This window comes from Danio aesculapii, chromosome 6 (assembly GCF_903798145.1).
Source record: "Danio aesculapii chromosome 6, fDanAes4.1, whole genome shotgun sequence".
Classification (NCBI taxonomy): domain Eukaryota; kingdom Metazoa; phylum Chordata; class Actinopteri; order Cypriniformes; family Danionidae; genus Danio; species Danio aesculapii.
In genome coordinates, this window is record NC_079440.1 from 30745139 (window position 1) to 30768573 (window position 23435).

At 37.9% G+C, this 23435-nt stretch overlaps 1 protein-coding gene across 1 annotated transcript in view; it reads right to left on the bottom strand.

The window, feature by feature from the left end:
* crocc2 (ciliary rootlet coiled-coil, rootletin family member 2) overlaps positions 1-21928 on the bottom strand; it is an 83726-nt gene extending 61798 nt beyond the window's left edge. Inside the window, 1 exon segment of the mRNA XM_056460729.1 lies at positions 21569-21928. Coding sequence (XP_056316704.1) covers positions 21569-21928 — 360 coding nt within the window.
* Positions 21929-23435: the final 1507 nt, after the last annotated feature.

Below are 23435 nucleotides of genomic sequence, written 5' to 3' on the forward strand. Positions count from 1 at the left end.
ACATTACCAACCACAGGAGAGGGTAAATGTTTCAGCAGGATAGCACTCCTTCTCATACTTCAGCCTCCACATCAAAGTTCCTGAAAGCAAAGAAGGTCAAGGTAATCCAGGATTGGCCAGCCCTGTCACCAGACATGAACATAATTGAGCATGTCTGGGGTAAAATAAAGGAGGAGGAATTGAAGATGAATCCAAAGGATCTTGATGAACTCTGGGAGTCCTGCAAGAACGCTTTCTTTGCCATTCCAGATGACTTTATTAATAAGTTATTTGAGTCATTGCAGAGATGTATGGATGCAGTCCTCCAAGCTCATGGGAGTCATACACAATATTAATTCTTTTTCCACTGCACCATGACTTTATATGCAATACTGTACACTATTTTTGTTAAGTGACAAGACTTTTGCCTAAGCAAAGTCAGACTTTACTGTCCTAATTGAATAATTAAAAATTAAGGCATGATCATATTTTATTTTGGTAAAATAATCGTAATCTAGAGGCCTTTGACTTTCATTTAAACCACTTCTGATACCAAATGATCAACTAAAAGTCAAGTTATTATTTGTTGTTGCTAAAATTCGGATAGGCGACAAGACTTTTGTCAGGTAGTGTACTTGATGTGTTTTTTAAGTAGATTTTGTAAAGCATAGATTTAAAAGTATGTAGGATGAATGAAATTTTCATGTTTTCATGACCTATATAATTGTTGTGTCTTTTAAATTCCATCCATAAATCCTCTCTGGTAGCCTTATTGGATAGTAAATTGTTCATCAGAAGCACACTTCAGCTGTTCACATACTGCTTATACTGTAACATACTTTAAAGTATTAAAGTGACTTTCTTCTGTGGAAAATATATACATTTTCATTTGTCCTACAGATTTAGAATGGCAAGTACACAAGTAATTGATCAAAGACTACTCATTTTTAAATATGCATTCAGTGTTACCAGATTTCTCTTAAAAAATCTTTGCGCTTGCAACATGAAAGACCATGCTCACCTCTTATTCTCATTTATCTATCGCTCAAACAATCTGACCAGCAGTTACCAGATTCAAATATGTTTTGTTTTTGTTTTACATTGACATGACACTCACATGTGATGCCAAATAATATTCTGTTATAAAATGAAATAAAAAATGTCTAATTTAATTATAAGTAAAATCAAATTCAATTAAAACTTTGCTGTAATACACTTTTAAATAAAAAAACAACAACTAAAGAGCCAGAACATCTACCAGATGCGGTTGAATCACACCTACACATACATTATACACAAAAATTATACACACAAAAATACATGAGACAAAAACATGCATATTTATATACACACAAGGACATAAATAATCATTTGTCTACAAATACCCAAGCATAAAAGCATTGGAAAACAAAGTCTCTTGCTCTGAGTATCTCCCATAAACAGAGGACAAACTGCGTCAGCCATATGCTGTGGCATAGAGGGGGTTACAGCTGTGAGCTTCTCACTGGCTTGGCCTGGACTCAGAGGCTTAATAAAGGGAATTAATGTAGTGAATAATCTGTCAGATTCCCAAACACAGCTGGAGCGGACGTACAGTTCCTCTACATATACACACGCACACACCTACACACACTCCTCCATACTCGCCGCGTGCTAAGTTCAGTTCTCATACACATGCAAAATTCATTAAATGCCAACCTAAACATTTATGTAAACTCAAACATACAAACACAACACGCCTGTCCCATGTGTCTCCTCGCTGTCCTCTTTCAACTAATATGCCCTTCTCGAGGTCCCTGCCGGAATTCTGGCCCGCTGAGAGATATCCAGCTGATTGTGAAAGCTGTTTTTGCAGCGCCACTGTGAGTGATTACACAATGCTGGCCAAGAATCAGAGAACTGTGAAGCTCCCCAGCTCAGAGACCCCACTGCAGCCCCCAGGCACAAACCCGCCACTATCACCATGGAGCACTGTTTGACCACAGTCACAGCTGCTGTGGAGGAGACCTACTGGGAGGTAAAAAACGGAACACAGGCAGTATCCACACGCGAAATAAAAACACAAACACATGTTCACATGCACAATATTGTATCAATTGGCCTTGGAATTTACAACCACCTTCCACAGTGAGGGATGTAAACAAACAAGTGAACAACCATAAAACATATGTACTTTGTAATTTTAAAATTGAACTATAAACTAAAAGAACAAAATAAGCCACATGAATGAGATGCTAATAAAATAGTATTTAACACAGAGTCCTAACTAGGAATGATGTGTGTTCTCACTGGAAAGCAAAACAGCTGCGTGACATGACACTTACAGAAGATATTAGATATTTAAAGGGTCACGAAACACTAATTTATGTTTTTCTGAGATTTTCAGAGCCATCCTAGAAGAAAATGATACCATCTGTTTAATTTGATTGTTGGAGAAAGCTTCATTTGAAGCTTTTCTGTGCTATTACTATCTTACCGGATTGTGATGTGGTGAAATTACAGTGCTTGATTGTGCATTGAATAGTGGTCATTCACTACTTATGTTTTACAGGCAGTGTTGGGGGTAAAGTATTACAAGTAATGAGAGTTACGTAATAATATTACTTTTCTAAATAACTAGTAAAGTAACGCATTACTTTTAAAAATAAGTAATAATATTTAAGTAACTTTTTCAAAAATGTAACATAAGTTACTTTTTAGTTGAATTAAGTAGCCTTCAAAAATAAATTGCTGAATTAAAATTAAAGTAGTCACAATAAATCACGCAGTCAATGAGAGAATGGGTTTTTTTTTTTGAAGGCATCGAAGAAAAGGAAAAGGGGATTGTCTCAATGGACAGGGATTTTACTTAAGACAAATAGTACAAATGTGGCAAACACATTGCTTTAAACTTCCAATAATTTGTATATATGGCATGCATAGCTCTGGGGGAAGTTCTCAGATAGCAATATCTTAAATTTTTTTACGTGTTTTTTAAAGGTAAATGTAGGATATAAAGTGTGTTGTTAATTGCAGAGCTCCTCTATTTAAAAAAATAAATAAATAAATAACACAAGTTCTGAAAAAGATCAAGCCTCAGCCAGATAATATACTGTATTTTAATGCAAAAGTAACTCAAACGTAATTTATACTTTTTTTTACGCATTACTTACTGTAAAAAGTAACTAAGTAATGCAACTAGCTACTTTTTTGTGGAGCAACTCAACATTGTAATGCATTACTTGCAAAAGTAACTTCCCCCAGTTTACAGGTTTGTACAAAAACTTTTTTACACATAAAATTAACCACTTCAGTCACTGTCTGCGCAATTGATGTGCAATAAAAATAACCATGTTGTAATCTCAGAAAAACATTATTTTCTATAAATGTAGATTTATTATTATATTATTATTATCCATTATGTTGTTTCAGAGCTCCCTTGGAACACAAATCGAGCGATTCTGAAGACTTTGCTTGTTACCCTTTTCTACACACTTTGCATTGATTGTGCATGAAAATTGAGCTACTTCTACAGAAAGTTAGCATTTCAAGCATTTCCGGTGTAAACGCAACACCCACAAAGAAACTCAAGACAGAGGGACAAAAAACCTCACTGCATGCTAGTGTTTTTTGGAAGTGTTGCTGTAGAGCAACACAAACAGAATGCAGTATACAGTAAATGCATGGTTGCATGCAAGGCATGGGTTACGGCGTTGACTAAATGGAGAAGCCTTCATACAGTCTCATCTGGGTCTTTCAAATCATCTTGACCATCAGCAAATACATTCACATCCTTACTATTTGCTGGGCTGTATTTGACTGTTTGAAGCCATCGTGTGGCTGAAAAATAAGTAGGTTAGTGTATGCTCCATCAACTCCTTTCAGCCATTTTTGTTTCTGACAGCTTTGTTTTTAATAAAAAATAATGTTAAATATTATGTCTCGGAACAATGTTTTGTGTCTATTTTTTTTTTGTTTTGTGGCAAGTTGAAGTAGGATAAAGTACATCCAGGCGGTTGTGTTAGCAGAATAAAGCCCTTCATTCTTTTACAACAGCAATGGGTGGTTGACACTATCCTGTGACTGAGTAATACATAGGTTATTGCATGCTCCATTCAGCCGTTTTTGTTTTTGATAGTTTTGCCTTAAACTAAATTAGCATGAATGAATTAATAAACTATGGCTTAAAATGAATAATTACGGCTCAGAATTACAGCTCAGAATATTGTTTTGTGTCTAACTTTTTATGCTTGCAGCAAGTAGCAATGTAATAAGTGGTATAAAGTACATCCAGGTGGTTGTTTTAACATAATAAAGCTCTTCATTTTTATACAACAGCCCACTGTAGTTGGCACCATCTTGTGACTAAATAATACATAGGTCAGTTGTATTTAGCCATTTATCATTTTTGTTGGTTTTGCCTTTAATTGAAGAATTAATAAATTATTACAGCTCAAAATAATGCTTTGTCTAATATTTATGTTTGTGGCAAGACGCAATGCAATAAGTGGCATTAATGATATCAAGGTGATTCTGTTTGCATAATAAAGTCACTTAGTTTTATACAACAAGTACTGCCAATAAGTCTGTCTGTTTTTATTGTGCAATAAGAACTGCCTGGAAGTACTTTATCGCTTGCTTATTTGTTGTATCATACATCTTTGAACCGTATCACAGTGTAGCCTAAGACTGATTGCCCACTTAAGCCAAGCAGGGCTGAGATTGGTCAGTACTTGAATGGGAGACCACCTGGAATACAGTAGTTGGATGTGGTGTTAATGAGCCAACAGGAGGTGCTCATTTGCAGTCAGTTTGGGTCCCAGTATACTGTAAGAAGCAGTCATTTAGATGAGACATTAAAACTGAGGCCCTGACTCTCTGTGGTCTTTTAAAATCCTATGGTGTTCCCATGAAAAGTAGGGGTATAACCCCGGAGTCCTGGCCAAATTCCATTGGCACTTACCTATCATGGCCTCCTAATATTGAATTGGCTCTACCACTGTCTCTCCATTCCACCTATAGTTGGTGTGTGGTGAACCAACTTGCACAGTTGTCCTGTGGCAGCTATTTCATCATTCATGTGGTTGCTGCACATTGGTGGTGGTAAGGAGAGAACCCCCTCAATAAGATTGTAAAGTGATTTGGGTGTATAGCAATACAATATATAAATGCATTCGTTTATTCATTCTCCACCTTTAATGAGCTGTTAAATGCTTCAACTTGATCACTGGCTCTATTTACAGCTAGAATTAAAGGGCAAATAGGTTAGCCCTTTTTTCATATTTAATATAAGTCTTTTGTGTCCCCAGAATGTGTCTGTAAAGTTTCAGCTCAAAACACGCATCAGATTACTTATTATAGCTGTTTGAAGTGTCTATATTATAGCTGGAAAATTATATGATTATACACGTGACTACCAGGACATGTTAATGCGCGCAGCTGTCAATCAATATTGGTGGGCGGGGGGACCGCACTCCTACGTAAAGTTGCGGTCGATCTGAAAACAGCTCCAATTGGTCCACCGTTTTTATGTTGTTAAATTTGAAAAAAAAGGACTGGGTGTGTTTATTTTACCCCAATATGACAGTTTATACACTAAACTTACACACATTTCTGTCCAAACAGCTTGAAAAGTAGATTTTTCACCATAGGTGCCCTTTAAGATTAGGTTCTGAAAATATGATCACAAGTAATGAAAATAATGCTTATTACAGGTGTAAATAAAGTCTAAAATGCTTGAGCCTGAAGCTAAAACACATTTTATTCCTTTACTTTCATTGTAAAGAAAGTAGTACTTCTTGTAAACCACATAACAAGGGTTCACTTATTAAGTCCACTCTCAGAAATAAAGCTGTCACTGGGGTGGTACCTTTTCAAAGGATACAAATTTGTACCTAATAGGTCCATAGTAATACCTCAAGGGTACATATTAGTACCTAAAAAGTACAAAAGTGTTCCTCTTAAAATGTGTAGGTACTAATATATACTTTTGAGGTACCAATATGGACCTTTTAAGTACAAATGTGTACCTTTTGAAAAGGTACCACCCCAGTGACAGCTCGCGTACCTTTATTTCTGAGAGTGTAGCAGTCATGGATTGTCATAGTGTTTTTTGCAAAAGTGATGTACAGCATGATGAAATAAGAAGAGTCCTTACAATAGCCCCTTTCACACAGTGCTACCGGTAAATTTCCAGAAAATTTCCAGAACGACTTTCCAGTAAATTAAAAAACGCGCTGTTCACACAGGCAAGGACATTCAAGAATTTTTCTAGAAAACACCAATCACACATCCATTCCAAAATACCAGCAAACTTTGACATCATTAACCAGAAATTACCTCCATACGGCTGGTCATGTATTTTATTGATGTTTGACTTTTTTTTTAAAGCTTTTGCATTCTTGCAGTTGCTTTGTCCAAGACATCCAAAAGCAGAAGCACGAACCGCAGCTAAATGTTTGCACATTTGACTACATTACAATTTCTTTGGACAGATAAGTATCATGAACAACTTCGATCAAAACATGTGGAGGAACACTTTAGCATGTCGAGATGTACATAACATGTGTATGTGCTGGCGCTCACCGGAGCACTTCACGTGCACACGTGTCAAGCAACTGAAGCAGAGCTTGAAGGTAAACAAACAACGGCTTTCCATAAGCATTTTATCGATATTTTTTTACACAGTTGGCATTAAGAAACATAGAAACAATATCTGACTAACATCTAGCAGCTAAATGTGTCTGGAAAAATATTTAGAGGTTTTTATTTTCATAAATGCGTGGATGTGAATGCGTCTGAATGTTCTGATTGGCTGGAGTAGTCTCACGTCAGTGCATTGGAAATGCGGTAATTTCCCATCTGCGTACACACAGAGCAGCATTCTGGCAAACTACCGTTAATGTTACATCTTCTCTTTTTGGAAAATTGTCTGAACGAATTCACCGGTATTTTTAAAAAGGGCCTGTTCACACATGATCCCTTTCCGGAAAATTGCCGGTAATTTTCCAGAAAGGTCTGTATGTGTGAAAGGGGCTATTATCTAAAGTTGTGACAAAAAAAATCCAATGTCAATTTAATTAATTGGGGCCGAACTTGACTTGAAATTGAAAAATCGGTCTGTCTTAGGATTGTTTTTGTGAATGAGCCAATTTATGGATGAAAAATAGTTGATTCAAAAGAGACTTTTTTGCTTTATTCATACTGAAGTGAGCTATGGCATGTCAAGATCAGTAAAGCACTAAATAACGAATGCATTGTTTATCGGATTCATGAAAATGCAATGAAAGGGCTGCCAAAGACCTGGAATATTGTTTATTTATTTTAATTGCATAAAAATAGTGATGCATAGAAATGTTTAATGAAAGAAATTAATTTGTAACGGCAAGTCTTAGCAAATAACTATATTGTCATTAATGACCATTTATTCTATTTAGAACAATTTCCACTGAGTGGTACGGTACGGTTTTTAGGTACCCTTTGCAAAGGGTACCTAGCACGACAAAAGGGTACCAAAAGGCAGAGCGAGATGTGCAGCTGAATGCTATTGGTTGACAGAAAATGTCTTTAGCGTAAAATGAAAACAAAGGAACTGCCATTTTTAAATCCACAGCATTAAATTACACCGTAATACTATTTACATATAATAACAAGCCATGGTTGACCTGAGCTCAAACAAACCTTGACGTCATCTTGATGAACAGCCATGAAGCCAAGAAGAACAAAATCTACTGTGTCCTGTTTTTGTGTTAGGGGGCCGCCTAAAAGTGCGAGCGGTTTCACTTTCTCCAGAGTTCGCAATCTCTCGCGTGTGCATCTATATTTGAAATAACGAACTTCTTGAGCTGATGATAATAATGTGTGCATGATTATTGAAGTGCTTCTGACATCTGATCCTTTCAGAAATGGACAAACACGAGAGTGAAGCGTGAAAAAACAAAGGACCAAATGATTCTTTCAGCAACCTAAACCTTTCAGCAAGCCTGATAAAGGTGACCCATACTGACCTGTACAATACCTTACTGTACCACTCAGTGGAAATGGGCCATAAAATGTCACCAATCTACTTGATGTCATGTGTAAATTAAATGGCAAGCAAATGGTAAAATACTTTCAAGGAAGCTCGCTTTTCTGTTCCCACAGTCAGAAAAGCAAATAAGCAGTCAAACAGGGAAAAGAGAGAGAAATATGGAAAAAGATAAAGGACACTTAATTAAATGTAGTGAGGACTTTGGGATGATCCCTACTTTGAGGAATGATTCTCTGGAGCGTCAATCATTTTTACGACTCATAGACAGCTGACAGATCCAGCTTGACTGGCTCAACTCCACGTACGACCACTGCTAGAAGCTAGAAGCTTAGAAGCTTTACATAGGAGAAATAAACTGGAAAGATAGAGCCAAAAAGAGCACACCATTTTTACTCTAAAAAAACAACCATATCAGTGGCAATGATGTTTGACAAGACCTTTAAAGCAAAAAGGAGTGGGGATTAGGTCAAAAACGCAGAGCCTAGAAGCTGCCATGCTCTTTGTCAAAAAGTCTCCAACTAGTCTGCGAGTCCGGATCAATCCAGAAAGGTTTTCTGACAAATAGCATCACGTTTTAGCTGCAACCCCCTCCTTTTTTCACTTGTTTGGTGATTTATCTCTCAGCTTAAAAGCTTGTGGCCTCGTGATTGTTGTTTTACTACAGTGCTTCATTTAGTTAACATTTCTGCTCTATCATACATCTAAATCTACATTTGGGTGACTCCTACAAAAACACACAGGGAGACTGTCTCACACAATCCTGGTCCAAAAACTGCCTTGGAGCTGTAAAATATATACCCATGCAATCCCCTGACACACACCCGCACATACAAACTTACACACTCCCACACAAATACACACGGCCCCAGTGCCTGAGAAACTACAAGCTGGCGGTTGGCCAACATCAACAGAGAAAGGTCAAAGTTCACATCAACATTTTTTCATCCTCCTGAGACGATGCAGCTTTGCAAACTGGGTCAAGGTTTATCCCAGTTCAGGGGCAATTTTCAAGGGTCACGAGAGATTGCAGTGATTTTGCCAGAAGACAGAGGTGTGCTTTCAAGAGCAAAACCTTGCTCCCTGCCCAAATATTTCCATTCCCTCTCTTGTTTAGGAGGCCTCTCTCAAACTGTCCTGAGAGCCATGAGAAGGATTTTATAGAGTTTGCTGCTCCTTTTCAATTAGTCCTAGTCCCTGGTTATTCCAACATAATGATATGGAGTTACTCCCCAGGAGTGAAAGTGGAAACACTCAAAGATCAGAGCCACTATAGCCACTTCATCTCAATATCTTAAAGGTATTTGCCAGGCTAAAGAACAAGAAATATCTCTAAGGACTACTAAAGTTAACCGAGCAAAACTCCCAATCAGTCCAAATAGATAAAAAAGCCATAAATTCTAATTTCTTCACGCACTTTAGCAGAGATGCTGAGTCAAATAAACTGAATAAACCAAGTAAAACAGTAACAAATATCCCACCTGAATATTCAAATGTGATTTATAGTCTAACAGCTCAATCAAGTCACACAGTGTAGGGAAACCATCTCCAGCACTCCAGAAGTTTTGTACTTGGTAAATCCACTTTAAGGTAAATGTGAGATCCATGTCTGTTAGTTTACCAAGTATTTCTATGATCAAATATTGTAATATTATTTCAGTGGTGTGAAATACTATTACAAAACTATTTTTTTTTTCTATTTCAATTGACTAATTTTCTGCTCAAGAAACTTTTTTTTTTATCAATGATGAAAACAAGTGTGGGGGTTGCATGGTTTCCCCAAGTTCACGTGGGTTTCCTCCGGGTGCTCTGGTTTCCCCCCAATAAAGACATGCACCATAGGTGAATTTATTAAAATTAAAATTGGCCGTGGTGTGTAAATGAGAAAGTGTATGGCTGTTTCCAGCATGGCTCGAAGGGCATCTGCTGTGTAAAACAAATGCCAGTTATTTGGTGTAGATTAGATTTACTTCGCTGTGGTAACCTCTGCAAAATTTTGGACTAAGCTGAAGGAAAATAAATGAATAAATGAATGAATGATGAAAACTGTAAAACTAGTGATGTTCTTTTGTCCACTTTATTGTCGGATCAGCCATAAAGAGTAGGGGTGTGAACCTACACTGGTCTCCCGGTTCGGTTCAGTTACGATTATCATGCCATCGATTCGGTTCAATTCGATATCTTGGTGCATCACGGTGCATTGACGATGCTTTCCATACACAATTAGATTTTTTTCTTCACAATACAAGAATTTTTTTTTTTTTAAATTAATAAATATATTAATATTTATAATTATTCATTTCCTTTTTGGCTTAGTCCCTTTATTAATCTGGGGTTGCCACAGAGGAATGAACCGCCAACTTATCCAGCATATGTTTTATGCAGCGGATGCCCTTCCAGCCGCAACCCATCAATGGGAAACATCCATACACACCCACACACTAAAGACAATTTAGCCTACCCAATTCACCTGTACCGCATGTCTTTGGACTTTGGAGCACCCGGAGGAAACCAATGCAAACGCGGGGAGAACATGCAAACTCCACACAGAAACGCCAAGCCGAGGCTCGAACTAGCGACCTTCTTGCTGTGGAGTGACAGCACTACCTACTGCGCCACCGCATCGCCAAATAGTTATATATTATTTGTAATACAATATGGTCCTTTAATACAAGCAGATATTTGAACTGTACCTTTAATTTTACCTGCTCAAAGAACACTCTTTTTGGATGTTTTAGACAAAACTCCATGCATGCACAGAAGACAACATAAGCATTTACAGCAAATAAACTAATGTAAATATAATCCCGCTTGCTTTTTGAGCGCTGTCAAGCGAGTTCTTACATTCCTATGATTGCTCATTGTCTTCATCCGCTCAACAGAAAGGGCTGCGATTGGCTCTAAAAATGAAAGCGCAGTTCACCGATGAGAGACACGGGAAGAACAGCCGCGGTCACAGTTTATATGGGCATAATACGCGGTTATCATAGGTAAAGATTGGTTTATACTTCTGCGTCAAGTGATTGGCGTGACCCACGGTGCATGCAATGCGCGTAGCCGTGCATTTATACTTCTGCAAATTGTTTCTGTTGCTCTGCAATAACACTTCAGAAACGCTAACTGGCAGTAGGTGTTTATGTTCCTCTGTGTCGAGTTTCTTCGCTGGTGTTTTGTTTTTTCTGAATGCTACCTTGATGTACAAGTGGCTCAAACTCGCTCATTTTGAGGCTGGAATCGGCGGACGAGCATATTCTGAGGAGGCCTTCCATTGAGGAAGCAGAGGTTGACTTACCCATCACCCAAGCTGAAATCACCCCACGGCAAAGCATTTGGACTGGATAATGGAGGTTAGGGACAGTGCCTCTAGACTGGGAACCTGGGGTGGGGGTCCCCATTTTTAAATAAATGGGACCAGAGGGTGTGTTCCAAAGTTAAGGGAATCGCAATTCTCATACCAGGGTACTAGAGAGGAGAATTCAGCTGATAGTAGAACCTCAGATTTAGAAGAAACAATGCTGATTTTGTCTTGGCTGTGGAACACTGGAGCAGCTCTATACCCTCACTACAGTTCGATCAAACGGTCCACATGTGCTTCATGGACTTGAAGAAGGCATTTGACTGTGTCTCTTATGGCATTGTGTGAGGAGTGCTCTGTGAGTACAGGGACCGAAGCATTCTGTTATGGGCTATCTGGTCTCTGTATGACAGAAGCAGGAGTTTGGTTTGCAATTCAGCAATGCATTATTTTGCTTTTTTTGCCAAACATTTTAGATTTCGTGATGCCATATTCGTTTTCAGAAGATTTATTTCTGGAAGTTTGTCACTTTTACCGATTGTTTGTAATTTTAAGTTGGGACTGTTTGTCTTAAACAGCACTAACTGAAGTCTCGTTTGTATTGTCAATGTAGTATGTGTGTGTGTGTGTGTGTGAGTGTGCGTGAGAGAGAGAGAGCGAGAGAGAGAGAGAGAGAGAGAGAGAGAGAGAGAGAGAGAGACAGTATTGAAGATGAATTTGATGATGACTGACTCCTGAATGGACTGGGAGTTTTGAAATATTCAGTTTTTTCTGCAGTCAAACTGTTCACCATGCGTGTTGGACTCTGGCAGGGCTGCCCTTCGTCATTAGTAATGTTCATTATTTTTATGGACAGATTTTCCAGGCGTGAGAGTTTGGTTCGAGGACCACCGAATTTCATCTCTGTTTTCTGCACATGATGTTGTCCTGTTGGCTTGGTGCAGGAGTTCAAGTATCTTGGGGTTTTGTTTATGAGTGAGAGAAGGATAGAACATTAGAATGACAGATATATTTGTTTAGCAGCAATTCAGCCAATATACCAGTCTGTCGTTTTAAGGAAGGAGCTGATCTGAAAGGCAAAACTCTTAAATTACAGGTCAATCTATGTTTCTACTCTCACCTATGGTCTTGAGTTATGGGTCATGACTGAAAGGATAAGAGATATCAGATTCTAGCGGCCGAAATGAGCTTCCTTTACAGGGCGGCAGGGCACACCCTTACAGATAAGGTGAGAAACTCTGAGTAGAGCCACTACTCATCCACATCGAGAGAAGCCAGTTGACATTGGGTGGCCTGTGTGGCCCTAATGGGGTGTTCAACCAAATACAGAAACCCACTGCTAATATTTGCAATGCAACCAAATACAGCAACATGCTGCAAATAGCATAGACCACAACCAAAATAGACACATTTCAACGTACATGCTTTATTGATATTTTTGCAATGCATATTTGGTTGTGATGTGAAAATTTTGAGAGTGTTTTCCTATTTCCATGCATTAAATTTCAATCATTGTAATCCATCCTTGATTAATAATAATAACACTTGCCTCATCCGGTAACACTTTATTTTGATGGTCCATTTAAGTAAAGTCTATTAATACTCAAACGGACCATGAAAATAAAGTGTCTGCTTAATATCTCTCCATACTACTTCTTCAACAGGCATTTAACTGACTATAAGAAACTTTGCAAGTACATGTCAACTTACACTAAGCCTAACCCCAACCTAACAGTCTACTTATAATCTAAAGAAAAGTAGTTGGCATGCAGATGCAATGTAACTTACATTTAACAATTGACCATCAAAATAAAGTGCGACTGTTTTTGAAAGCAAGAATCCTAAAGTATATATAGCATAGCAAAAAAAAAAAAAATAGTCAATAAAAGTTCATAAAACAGATCAAAGCTCTTTATGGTATTCACAAATAAAACACACTGACTGATGCTGTAATTTGTAATGACAGGTTAAATTGATCACACTTCTCAAGAATATGTACGATCCCTCATCAAAAGTGACAGAATTCATTAACTTACGCTTGTATATCGGGACAGTGTAAAGTTTTTACGTTACGTTACCATAACACCTTGAAGTTAATATTCATACGTATGGTGTCATTTGACTTCATGTCAGCACATTCACGCTGGAGAGTACTCAACTGGCGACAGAAAGAAAAAGACATGTATTCACACGTAAAGTGTATGTGACTCAGGTCTTTATTCTCTAAAATATAAAAGTGTGGATTTAAAAAAAGGCTATTTATACCAGCCAGACTGAGTAAATTTATAGCTTATATCTTAAATAGGCTCCACTGGTAATGTGCACAGTTGGCATTCATTAAACCTGACCAGCAAAAAGAGGGCACTGTTATCACAAACGACAGCTTTGTGTTCTATGAAAAATGAGCTTTTTCTTGCACAGCCCCATGAGAGAAAGCCAGTGAGCTTTTTATTTTTCCCCAAACATCAAGCTGGTCGAGAGACAAGTTGATGCTGTAAACTTACAATTAATAAAGAAGAGTTATTTTGAACAAACTTCTTTATGCTCTTTAAAGGGCATCTATGATGAAAATCCACTTTTGGAAGCTGTTTGGACAGAACTGTGTGTTTGTATAGTGTGTCCGCAGTCATATTGGAGTAATAGAAACACAAAAAGTCTCTTTTTTAAAATGTACTAACGTTAAAATAGGATCCAAATCCCAGTGATTTTGAGGCCCACCACAACGTGAGGCAGGAGTGCAGTTTTTCCCGCCCATCGAATTGATTGACAGGTGTCATGTCCACAGAACATTTTTTGCTAAGAAACTGGGATTAAAACAAATGCTTCAAGTCTCTGTGGTCAGCTGCACTCCAATAATTAATTGTATAAGTTTAAACAGCCCCTATTATGCATTATAAAAGTTCATATTTTGGTTTTGCGGGTCTCCAATAACAGGCTGATATGCATGCTAGGTCAAAAAACACTTTCATTGTCTTACAATATGCATTTATTTTGACCTAATTATCCCAACGACTCCCTTATGATTCGTTCAGCGATTCATTTGCTCCCAAACGCCTCCTTATAGTGCGATGCTATCTACGCCGCTTGGTCCGATGACCCAGCCTGTTGTGATTGGTCGACTGCGTTCAGCATGAGACAGAGAGAAATGCCCAGCATGGCATTATCAACCATTTTGAAGTAGTCAGAGTGCAAGGTGTATGTGTGAGCCCAATGCAGGAGTGCATTAAAGCAATGTAGCATATTGCTCTATTCTTAACCATAAGTAAAAACAGTGATACACAATCAGTATTAATCTACACAGTGGCAAAAGCTGAACTATTTTGAAACTTGACCGCCGCACGTGTGTAGGAACAGCTGTCGGTGGCCACAGCAATGACGAACGGCAGTAGATCACGAGCTCACAAATGCATTTAAAGGGCACCTAGTTAACACCTTTTTTAAGATTTAATATTAATATTGTGGTTCTTCTGAGTGTGCCAGTTTAGGTTCAGTTAAAAAGTGTCATTTTAGGGGCGTGTACACAGGTCGTTGTTTAAGGGGTGTGTTGCTTCACATGAAAATTTGTTTCGACTTCCCGTCCAACTTAACAAGGGGGCGGAGCCAAGAGCACCCCTGCTTTGTGTATGGCAACAGACAGGCAGACAGAGAGAAGCAACATGAGTGAGAGGACCAGCATTCAGCCGTACATGTACGACTCGGACACAGACCAAGCAGGGATTACTGTTAAGGAATCAATATTCCTAATGTGCCAGAATGTGTCAGAGTGGTAGTTACAAAATCATTTGAGTCTTTGTTTTACAGCCAACTGTGTGCTAGTTTAAAGTTCCGAGCTCTTACACTGAGACTAATAACCACGCACACTGAATTAACTTTGACTGAGGCTATAACTAAAGGGTGTCACACAGCGGATGCGCCGCTCAAAGCCATGACACGGCACACCAGACGCACACATTCGCATGTTATTTAAAATGAAACTATTCAGATGGCGCTCTGTGGCGCGGTAGAAATATGAACAGTGTCCTGAGTCGTGGCTGGGCGATGTGGACAGCCGCTGACTGAAAATGGCAGATGTGAAACAACAAACTGAGGATATGGTAATGTGAACCAGTCAATCAATATTGGTGGGCGGGGGAAACGCACTCCTACGTCAAGTTGCAGTCGATCTCAAAACCGCTCCAATTGGTTCACCGTCTTTATGTTGTTAAATTGAAAAAAAAAAGGACTGAGTGTGTTTAAATCACCCCATTGTGATGGTCTATACACTATACCTACACACATGTCTGTCCAAACAGCTTGAAAAGTAGATTTTTCACCATAGGGGCCCTTTGAATCCATAAACAAAGTGGCACGCATCACGTTTTTAACGTGGTTTTAGACGTGATATAATAATATAAAGAGTTATCCAGATACAGTACAAGCTTATATTATACGCAAAATACTTAATTTGCAAGCTAGAGAAAACTCAATGGCAGCCATTTTAATTGCACTTACTTGTGAAATAGAGGAAGAATTTGGTCTATGAACTGTGTACAGTAAAGTTCTGATCAAGCTCTGACAAAGTCCCATACATCAATAGTCTTTTCTGATCCTTTCTTTAACAAACGGCCGATGAATTCCCCATTGTAAGTGTGTAGATTGCTAAAGAACTCGTCAGAAAAATGACGGGAACACAGCACAAGGCTGGGGCTGTAATGCTGAGGTTTTTTTCCAAAATAAACTTAAACCACTGACTCTTCACAGGCTCAGCTTTGGGTAGGGAAAATAATGCTAACTTTTCCTCACACTTCAGAGCACATCGTCTTCGTGACGATTCAATGAGGATCTGCTACAGTGTCTGTCTTCCTCTTTTTCAGTGTTTGTGACAGGGAGGTTAAATTTTCCCATGTCTGCACGGGCAGCAAAAGGGTTTAAGTTCTGTATCGACATCACACTGGCATGGCTAAAGATTCATTCGAACCAACATAAGTTGACTCTTTTATAGATGAATCAATATAGATGAATCAATCAAAAACATGGCACACTTTCAAATTTAAGCCTTAGCTGGATATTTCACTTTACTTAGAGCTGTGTTACACACTGCCTGGAAGGTCATTTTCAAAAATCTCTTTAAAACATTTTCAAAACAGAGCATGTTTGTAATAAAGAGAGTAAAATTGCTGTGTAATTCTTAACCTCCACCCTGTATTTTTTTACTAGTGACCTTTTTTCAGCTTCATCCGTGTCTGTCTCTGTCACTGTGCTGTTTATCTGACGTAACGCATGATGAGCAGCTGACACGCATGTCGGATCGGTGGGCGGGGAGAAGCAGCTCATTTGTATTTAAAGCCACAGGCTACAAAAACAGCTACACTGAACTCAGACACCAAAAAGGGCAGATTCTGGAGGCTGTAATAAATTATCTGATGAGTATTTTGAGCTGAAACTTTACAAACACATTCTGGAGATACCAAAGGCTAATCTTACATCTTGTAAAAGAGGTAAAATAGGTGCCCTTTAAAATTTTTGATATATGTTTTTTTAATTTTCATCATCTTGCCAAAGCTCAACAAGGAGAGGAGCTTGTACACAGAATTGTAGAGTATTTACATTTTTTTTCTATAAAAAAAATACTTTACATAAATACAGATAAAGTGTAAGGTTCTTAGTTATAATAACACTGATCACACCTATTTACATTTATTTATAGAAAATGTCTTTACTGAAAAAAGTTGTTTACAAATACATTTATACAATAAAACTGCGTGCACTAAATTTATACATACGATACTTACAAACTATACAACAAAACATTCTAAAGGCCCGTGCACACCGAGACGTTTTTTGCTCGCGTTTTCCGTCGACGTTTAAAGCCTCGTGACAAAATAAAGGGCATCAATGTGATCGTGCACACCAACGCGTAAAACGCCAGGCACAAAAGCGTAATTTAAAAAAAAAAATAATAATAAAAATTTAAAAAAATAAATAAATAAAAATGAGCATGAGGCGATTTTTTTAATTTTTTTATTTTTGTTTTGACGTACTGTGTCAAAACCTTCTCCACCAATCAGATTGGCACTTTTGTTCACGTGCACGAAGCTGCTGAAGTTGCAGTAAACAGCACTTGGAGGCGCTCAAGCGCAAAACTGTCAATGCGAACGCACAATGAAAAAGATGCCCAGAGGCGATATGAACGTAGAGCTGCTTATTGCACTGGTGAACAATAATCATTTCTTCATCACTAGAGCTGGAACTGCTACTTGAACCATCCATAACAACAAGCGTGTGAACTTTGTCTTCTTCTTCTGCATTGCAAGTGGGTGTCTGAAGCTTAAAGTTGTGTAGCGCCATCTAACCTCAAGCAGTAATTTTGCATACTCTTTTGCTCGAAGCCTGTAAAAATCGCTTGGGTTTGAATCCGGAAAAACGTCTTGAAAAACGTTGACGATAAACGCAAACGAAAAGCGGCCTGGTGTGTACGAGCCTTTAGATTGACAAATATTTTGTATATATACAAATATGGATATTTTTGTGGGCATACACAAAAATTAAACAAGTGAAAACTGTATATTCAACCTTGTAATAAGGTATCTGTAAGTAGGAAATCTTCTGCCATTATGTTGAACTCTGTTTCTCTGAGCACAAAGTATGTCTTTTACTTATTCTTTCGGTTTCTGTTTGATATTTTTCTTCTTAGTTTTTTTTTTTTTTTGCTGTTTTTCCAATTATTCTTTTGGTGAAGCAAACATTTTGAAGGTCTCACGTGCTGTAAAAATGGAACTTAATGAAATGTTCCTTCATTTCGATAACAAAAATAAGATGAAAAAACACTAAAAGATAATTTTAAGTTAATTTCATATTTTAAAATACTGCTGCTTTGATCACATGTAATAATACGTAGACGTAAAATAAACTACAAATCTGGCTCAGCTTACATCAGTCCTTCATAAATTCGAGGTTGTTCCATTTTTCAGTACCAAAGTCAGCTTCAAGCAGAAATAAATATATTTCGTTCCATGTGACACAGTTGATTTTCACATGGCCCTTTACCACCGTTTGTTTATCGAAAACTCCAAACGGGTTTTCCCTCTCGGAAAGAGCGCTGTGGCTCTGATGTTTGCTGTGCACATATTCCATTTCAAAGCCATGTGGCTCCCTCTTTCTCTGTCAAAGAACCTCTGTAACTCCCTCTCTTGATCTCTTCGCTATACACACACATCTGTCTATCCACCAACATGTGCAGAAAAAAACCCGAAGGAAAATAGAGCAGGGTCCAAAGGTACTCCATCAACCTCTCACGTTATTAGTGATGGTCCCTCCTCTGTTTTCAATCCCTTAAAAACTGCTGGACGGAGGGAAACACTCACTTAAAATCTTTTCCTGGACCGAGACTGCATTAGTTCAGAGTGCATGAAACCTCTGCCACCAGGTTACTGATCGACAATCCCTTAGTGTCCATTATACAAAGCCTAGGGAGAGTTTGAAGGCAATAATCCACATTACATTGGCATGTTTTGACTTTCAAGCAAGGAGGCAAATGTGCACATCTCAGAAGCTTTGCATCAATCATATGCTCCATACACCAGATGGAGGCTTATGTTTTTTATTACGTACAGTGTGTTAGAGATATTAACCATACTGCCAGAGGACAAGATCATATTCCCATCGATATCTGGTTGTTTTGGGTTTGATTTCTGATGCACCTTTGGGAATGCATTTGGGTGGGTTAACAAGATTGATAGACAAGGGAGGACTGGGAAAAGAGAGAAACCGTGGATAATGTATGTCATGAGATCATAGAATACAGTGTAATCCAACTTATTTTTCAACATGCAAGTGAGCTATTTCCATGAATGTAGGAGATTTTCAATTCATTGGCCACTGTCTACTTTTTCCTATCCGCCTTGACACTTAATGGAGTAACCTCCAATAAACTGTAAATGATCAGTGACGTACAAGTTGGACTATGAATGCATTGATGAGCAATTCCATGCAAAATGACAACCTTGCCATTAAAAAAATAAATAAATTTTCACCAAAATACAGAATAAAGTAGTTTTTTTGTGTAAGCAAGTATTTTACAGTACCTTAAAACAATTCTCAAAAGGTCTCAAAAGGTGTCAATGTTTTCAAACAATTATATTTAATTTGCCAAAGTCACACATGTGCCAATATTACATCTATCACATCCATAACGCAGAGGTGCCACATCCATAACCAAGCTTTTTCCTCATTAATGCAAAAATGTCAAATAAAATCAAGTCAATCATTTTAGTTCTATAGAGAGTCAGCTCTTATCCTTTTGATTAGCATTCTTTCTTTTAGGTTGTGCAGTTTAATTCATAGAATTTCTACAAAGTATGTTGTATACCGTAAACTCGACGTTTTTGGTCACATCCATAACACATGTTTATTTTCCTCATTTAAAAATATGAATGTTTACAGATTGATATTTTTCTGATCCCTTATACCTCTGTGGTTAGTTGTTTCGGAAAATATAAACAGATGTTTCAATATAATGTTAACACATACTTTCTATATAAGTTTTATGTTTTGAGTTTTTACTGCAAATGTCACATTCATCACTGCAAAAAAAAAAAAAAAAAATTCTTACTTAGATTTTTTGTCCTGTTTTTAGTCCAAATATCTAAAAATTCTTAAATCAAGAAGAATTATCTAGACAAGCAAAACAAATTGTCTTGTTTTCAGAAATAAGATGCCAAACTTAAGGGATTTTTTCCTTAAAACAAGCAAAATAATCTTATGTTAAAAGATTATCCCATTGGCTTAATAAAATAGTTAATATAAAATTGGTTAATAGAAATGATACACATTTGTAATAGCTTTTCATTAATATTGAGAAACCATTACAAAAATTTTGTGCAAATCTGTGATGAAAGCAGGCTACTGTTGATTAAGGTGAAAAGACTGTTAATCGGTAAAGACGGGGGAGAGGGGCATTGCGTTAAAGCATTAAAGCATTGTTTAAAAACCGGTAAAAAAAATCAGAGAAGAATTCAGAATAAAACTATACTGCAATGATGCACAAAATTGCTACATTAATTCCTTGATGGATAAAATAGAGCTGAATATAAAAAATGGTTCAGAATGCAAATAACTTGAGAAGAAGTGCAGTAAACGGCATAACTAATTGCAATACAAACCAGTGTTAATAACATAAATCAAAGCTAACTAAAATAAAAACACTACATTTGGTATGGCTAACTGAACTAGAAATAGCTACTTGCTTGTCATTACATTAGGGCAATGTTTCTTAATCCTGGTCCTAACCCCCCACCAATCATATTTTGCAATTTTTCTCTTATTTACTACACATGATTCAGATAACCAACTTGTTATGAGCTCAACGCATGACCTGTTTTTTGACTGACATGTCCCTACACACTGTATATTGGTTCCAAGTCCCTTCACCTTCTATGCCATCTATCATAGCACAAGAAACCTTCATTTCACTTTCAAACGTTCATTCAGTAACTTACACTGCAACATCTTCCCAAAAAAGTGGGAAGTGTGACATAATAAACCATAATTAAATACAAATTTAAAATCACATATCACTCACTAAAATACCATTTGAATGAAACAGTGAGCAGCTCAGTGGCTCATTCATGATTGCCTCACAGCAAGAAGATCTCTGGTTCGAGTCCCAGCTGGACTAGTTGGCATTTCTGTGTGGAGTTTGCATGTCCCTGTTTTTGTGTGGTTTCCTCCAGGTGCTCCAGTTTCCCACACAGTCCAAAGACATGCGCTATACGTGAATTGGATTAACTAAATTGGCTATAGTGTATTGCGGTTGTGAAAGAGAAAGGGTATGGGTGTTTCCCAGTACTGGGTTGCAGCTGGAAGGGTATCCGCTAAGTAAAACCTAATGTTCGACAGAGTATTTAGTGGTTTATTCTGGTGTGGCAACTCCTGATAAATCAGGGAGTCAGGGACTAAGCTGAAGGAAAAATATTGAATGAATGATACATGAAATCATGGTGGAATATCCTGTGTAGTCCACTTTGTAGGGCACTTATTTTCAAATTAAAACAAATGTCTGATGTGAAAAGAAAAACATACGAAATGTGCAGCGTGGTGGGATGCAAAGACTGGGATTAAACAATTGCTGCAATAGGGCAATCGTTTGCATTTTTCTTGGAAGGCTGTTTAAAATGGGCTTATGCAATCCATTATAACAGTGATTCACCCTCATGTGATTAAATGTACACTTATCTATACATAAATGGCTTATCAGTCAGATTTCCAGAGACCCAAGGGCACGTGTGTGAAGTTTGTGCATGTGCTCCTACCCGACTAGTGATCGCAGCCTGCCTGCTGAGCAGCTGCTCTCTGTCTGCAGACATCTGAGAAGTCAGATCCTTCACCAGCCGGTTGTCCTCCAGTTCGCTGCTCTCACCTGATTCATCAATAGAGAAACATGGAGATGATTGAATATATATGAGTTCTAATAATATCTTGATACCCCAGCAGACCTTTCACCAATGAGTACCTGTGGGCACATCTGCCAGGTTTCTGGTGATGATCTCACGGATGCGGGCAGGAACTGGTGTAGTGTGGGACTCGTCCTCATCGCCCCTCACTGTGTAGGTCTTCTCCTCAGCACTGCTATCTGGGTTAAGCAGTGACTCCTCCAGCCTCTGTATTATCATTATTAGTGTAAGGAGAGAAACTCTGTCATTTACATTACTGTCAGGTGACTAAACGCGGATCTAAAAACGTTCTTAAAAAGCTTTTATGTTAAAGGAACACTTTACTTTTTGAAAATAGGCTCATATTATAACACCCCTTAAGTTTAACTAGGCCTGTAGCCAGGGGCGATTCTGATGGTTCGAAAGACAAAGGTCCAGAATTTGTCACATACATAACCTTATTTGTCATATTGCGACTGCTATGTCATAATAAAATGTGAAAATAACCATCGAAGAAGGCTTTAAGACCAAGCGGAATCCTTATTTCGCTATTGCTTCAGCGTGACTGAGGAAAGTTGAATGTGCTGGCCAGTTTGTTTCTGCCTAATAAATGACAATAGGCTAGTTTTAAATTTAAATCTTTACCAGTATGCTTTTTTTCTAATGATATATGATGCAATAAATTTGTATTTGAAAATTAAGTATAATTTTTTTTACTTTAAGTATAAAATTTTATGATTATTTTTCTTCTAAATCTTTCGGAAATGTTTTTGGTACATTAAAAAGTGTGGTTGATGACCATCTGACAAGCTAATCCAGCAAAAAAATAGTGCCTAAAAAGTATTTAAACCTCATAATTAAATAGAAAATGAGGCTAATAACTGCAAAAAGGTCCATATTTTAAGAAAAAGAACCACCCCTTTCACCAGGCTGGCTATGGGCCTGTAAACAGTTGAGTTTTTGAGTCCATTCAGCCATTCTCTAAGACTGGCGGCACACTTTTATCTTAGCTTAGCATAGACCATTGATATGGATTAGACCATTGGTATCTCAAAAATTACCAAAGAGTTTCAATAATTTTCCTATTTAAGTTGTAATGAAGCTTCATAATATGGTTGCGCCTGCTACAGCCATGATACAGCAGCAAAATTCCTTGATTATTTCACTAGAATGAGAGTATAGTTCCAAGCCATATCAGCCTAGAAAAAAAGTCAGTCTTAGTGCGCAAGGTAACTACTGAAGAGTCAAGCTTTAAATATGAAAATGATTAAAACTCTGCAGGGGTGTCAAATTCTGTTCCTGAGGGAACACAGCCATGTTTACTTCCAACCCTGCTTAAACACACTTAAGCTGCGGTCACACTTGACTTTTCCTTCCATAGACTTCCATTCATACGCACGCGAATGCGTCAGACCGGAAACGCGGGGTCATGCGTTAAGTTTCGCAGGTTGCTGCGGTGCAAAGTTCAACCTTGGTGAACTCTAACCTGCTAAATCGCATCACTTGACTGCGTGAGACCAATCGAGGATCAAAACACGACCTCTCTGGACAGAAATTTAAAACATGGAGCAATTGCTCGCTTTTTTAATGTCTAATCATCTTGTTTAATCCCGCCCCTTTTCGCAGCGCCACACGACAGAATTTCGCACACACAAAGCCCGGTGTGACCATAGCTTTACCTGTAGCTTTCAAACAAGCCTGAAACAGTCAATTAGTTTGATCAGGTGTGTTAAATTAGGGATAAAGC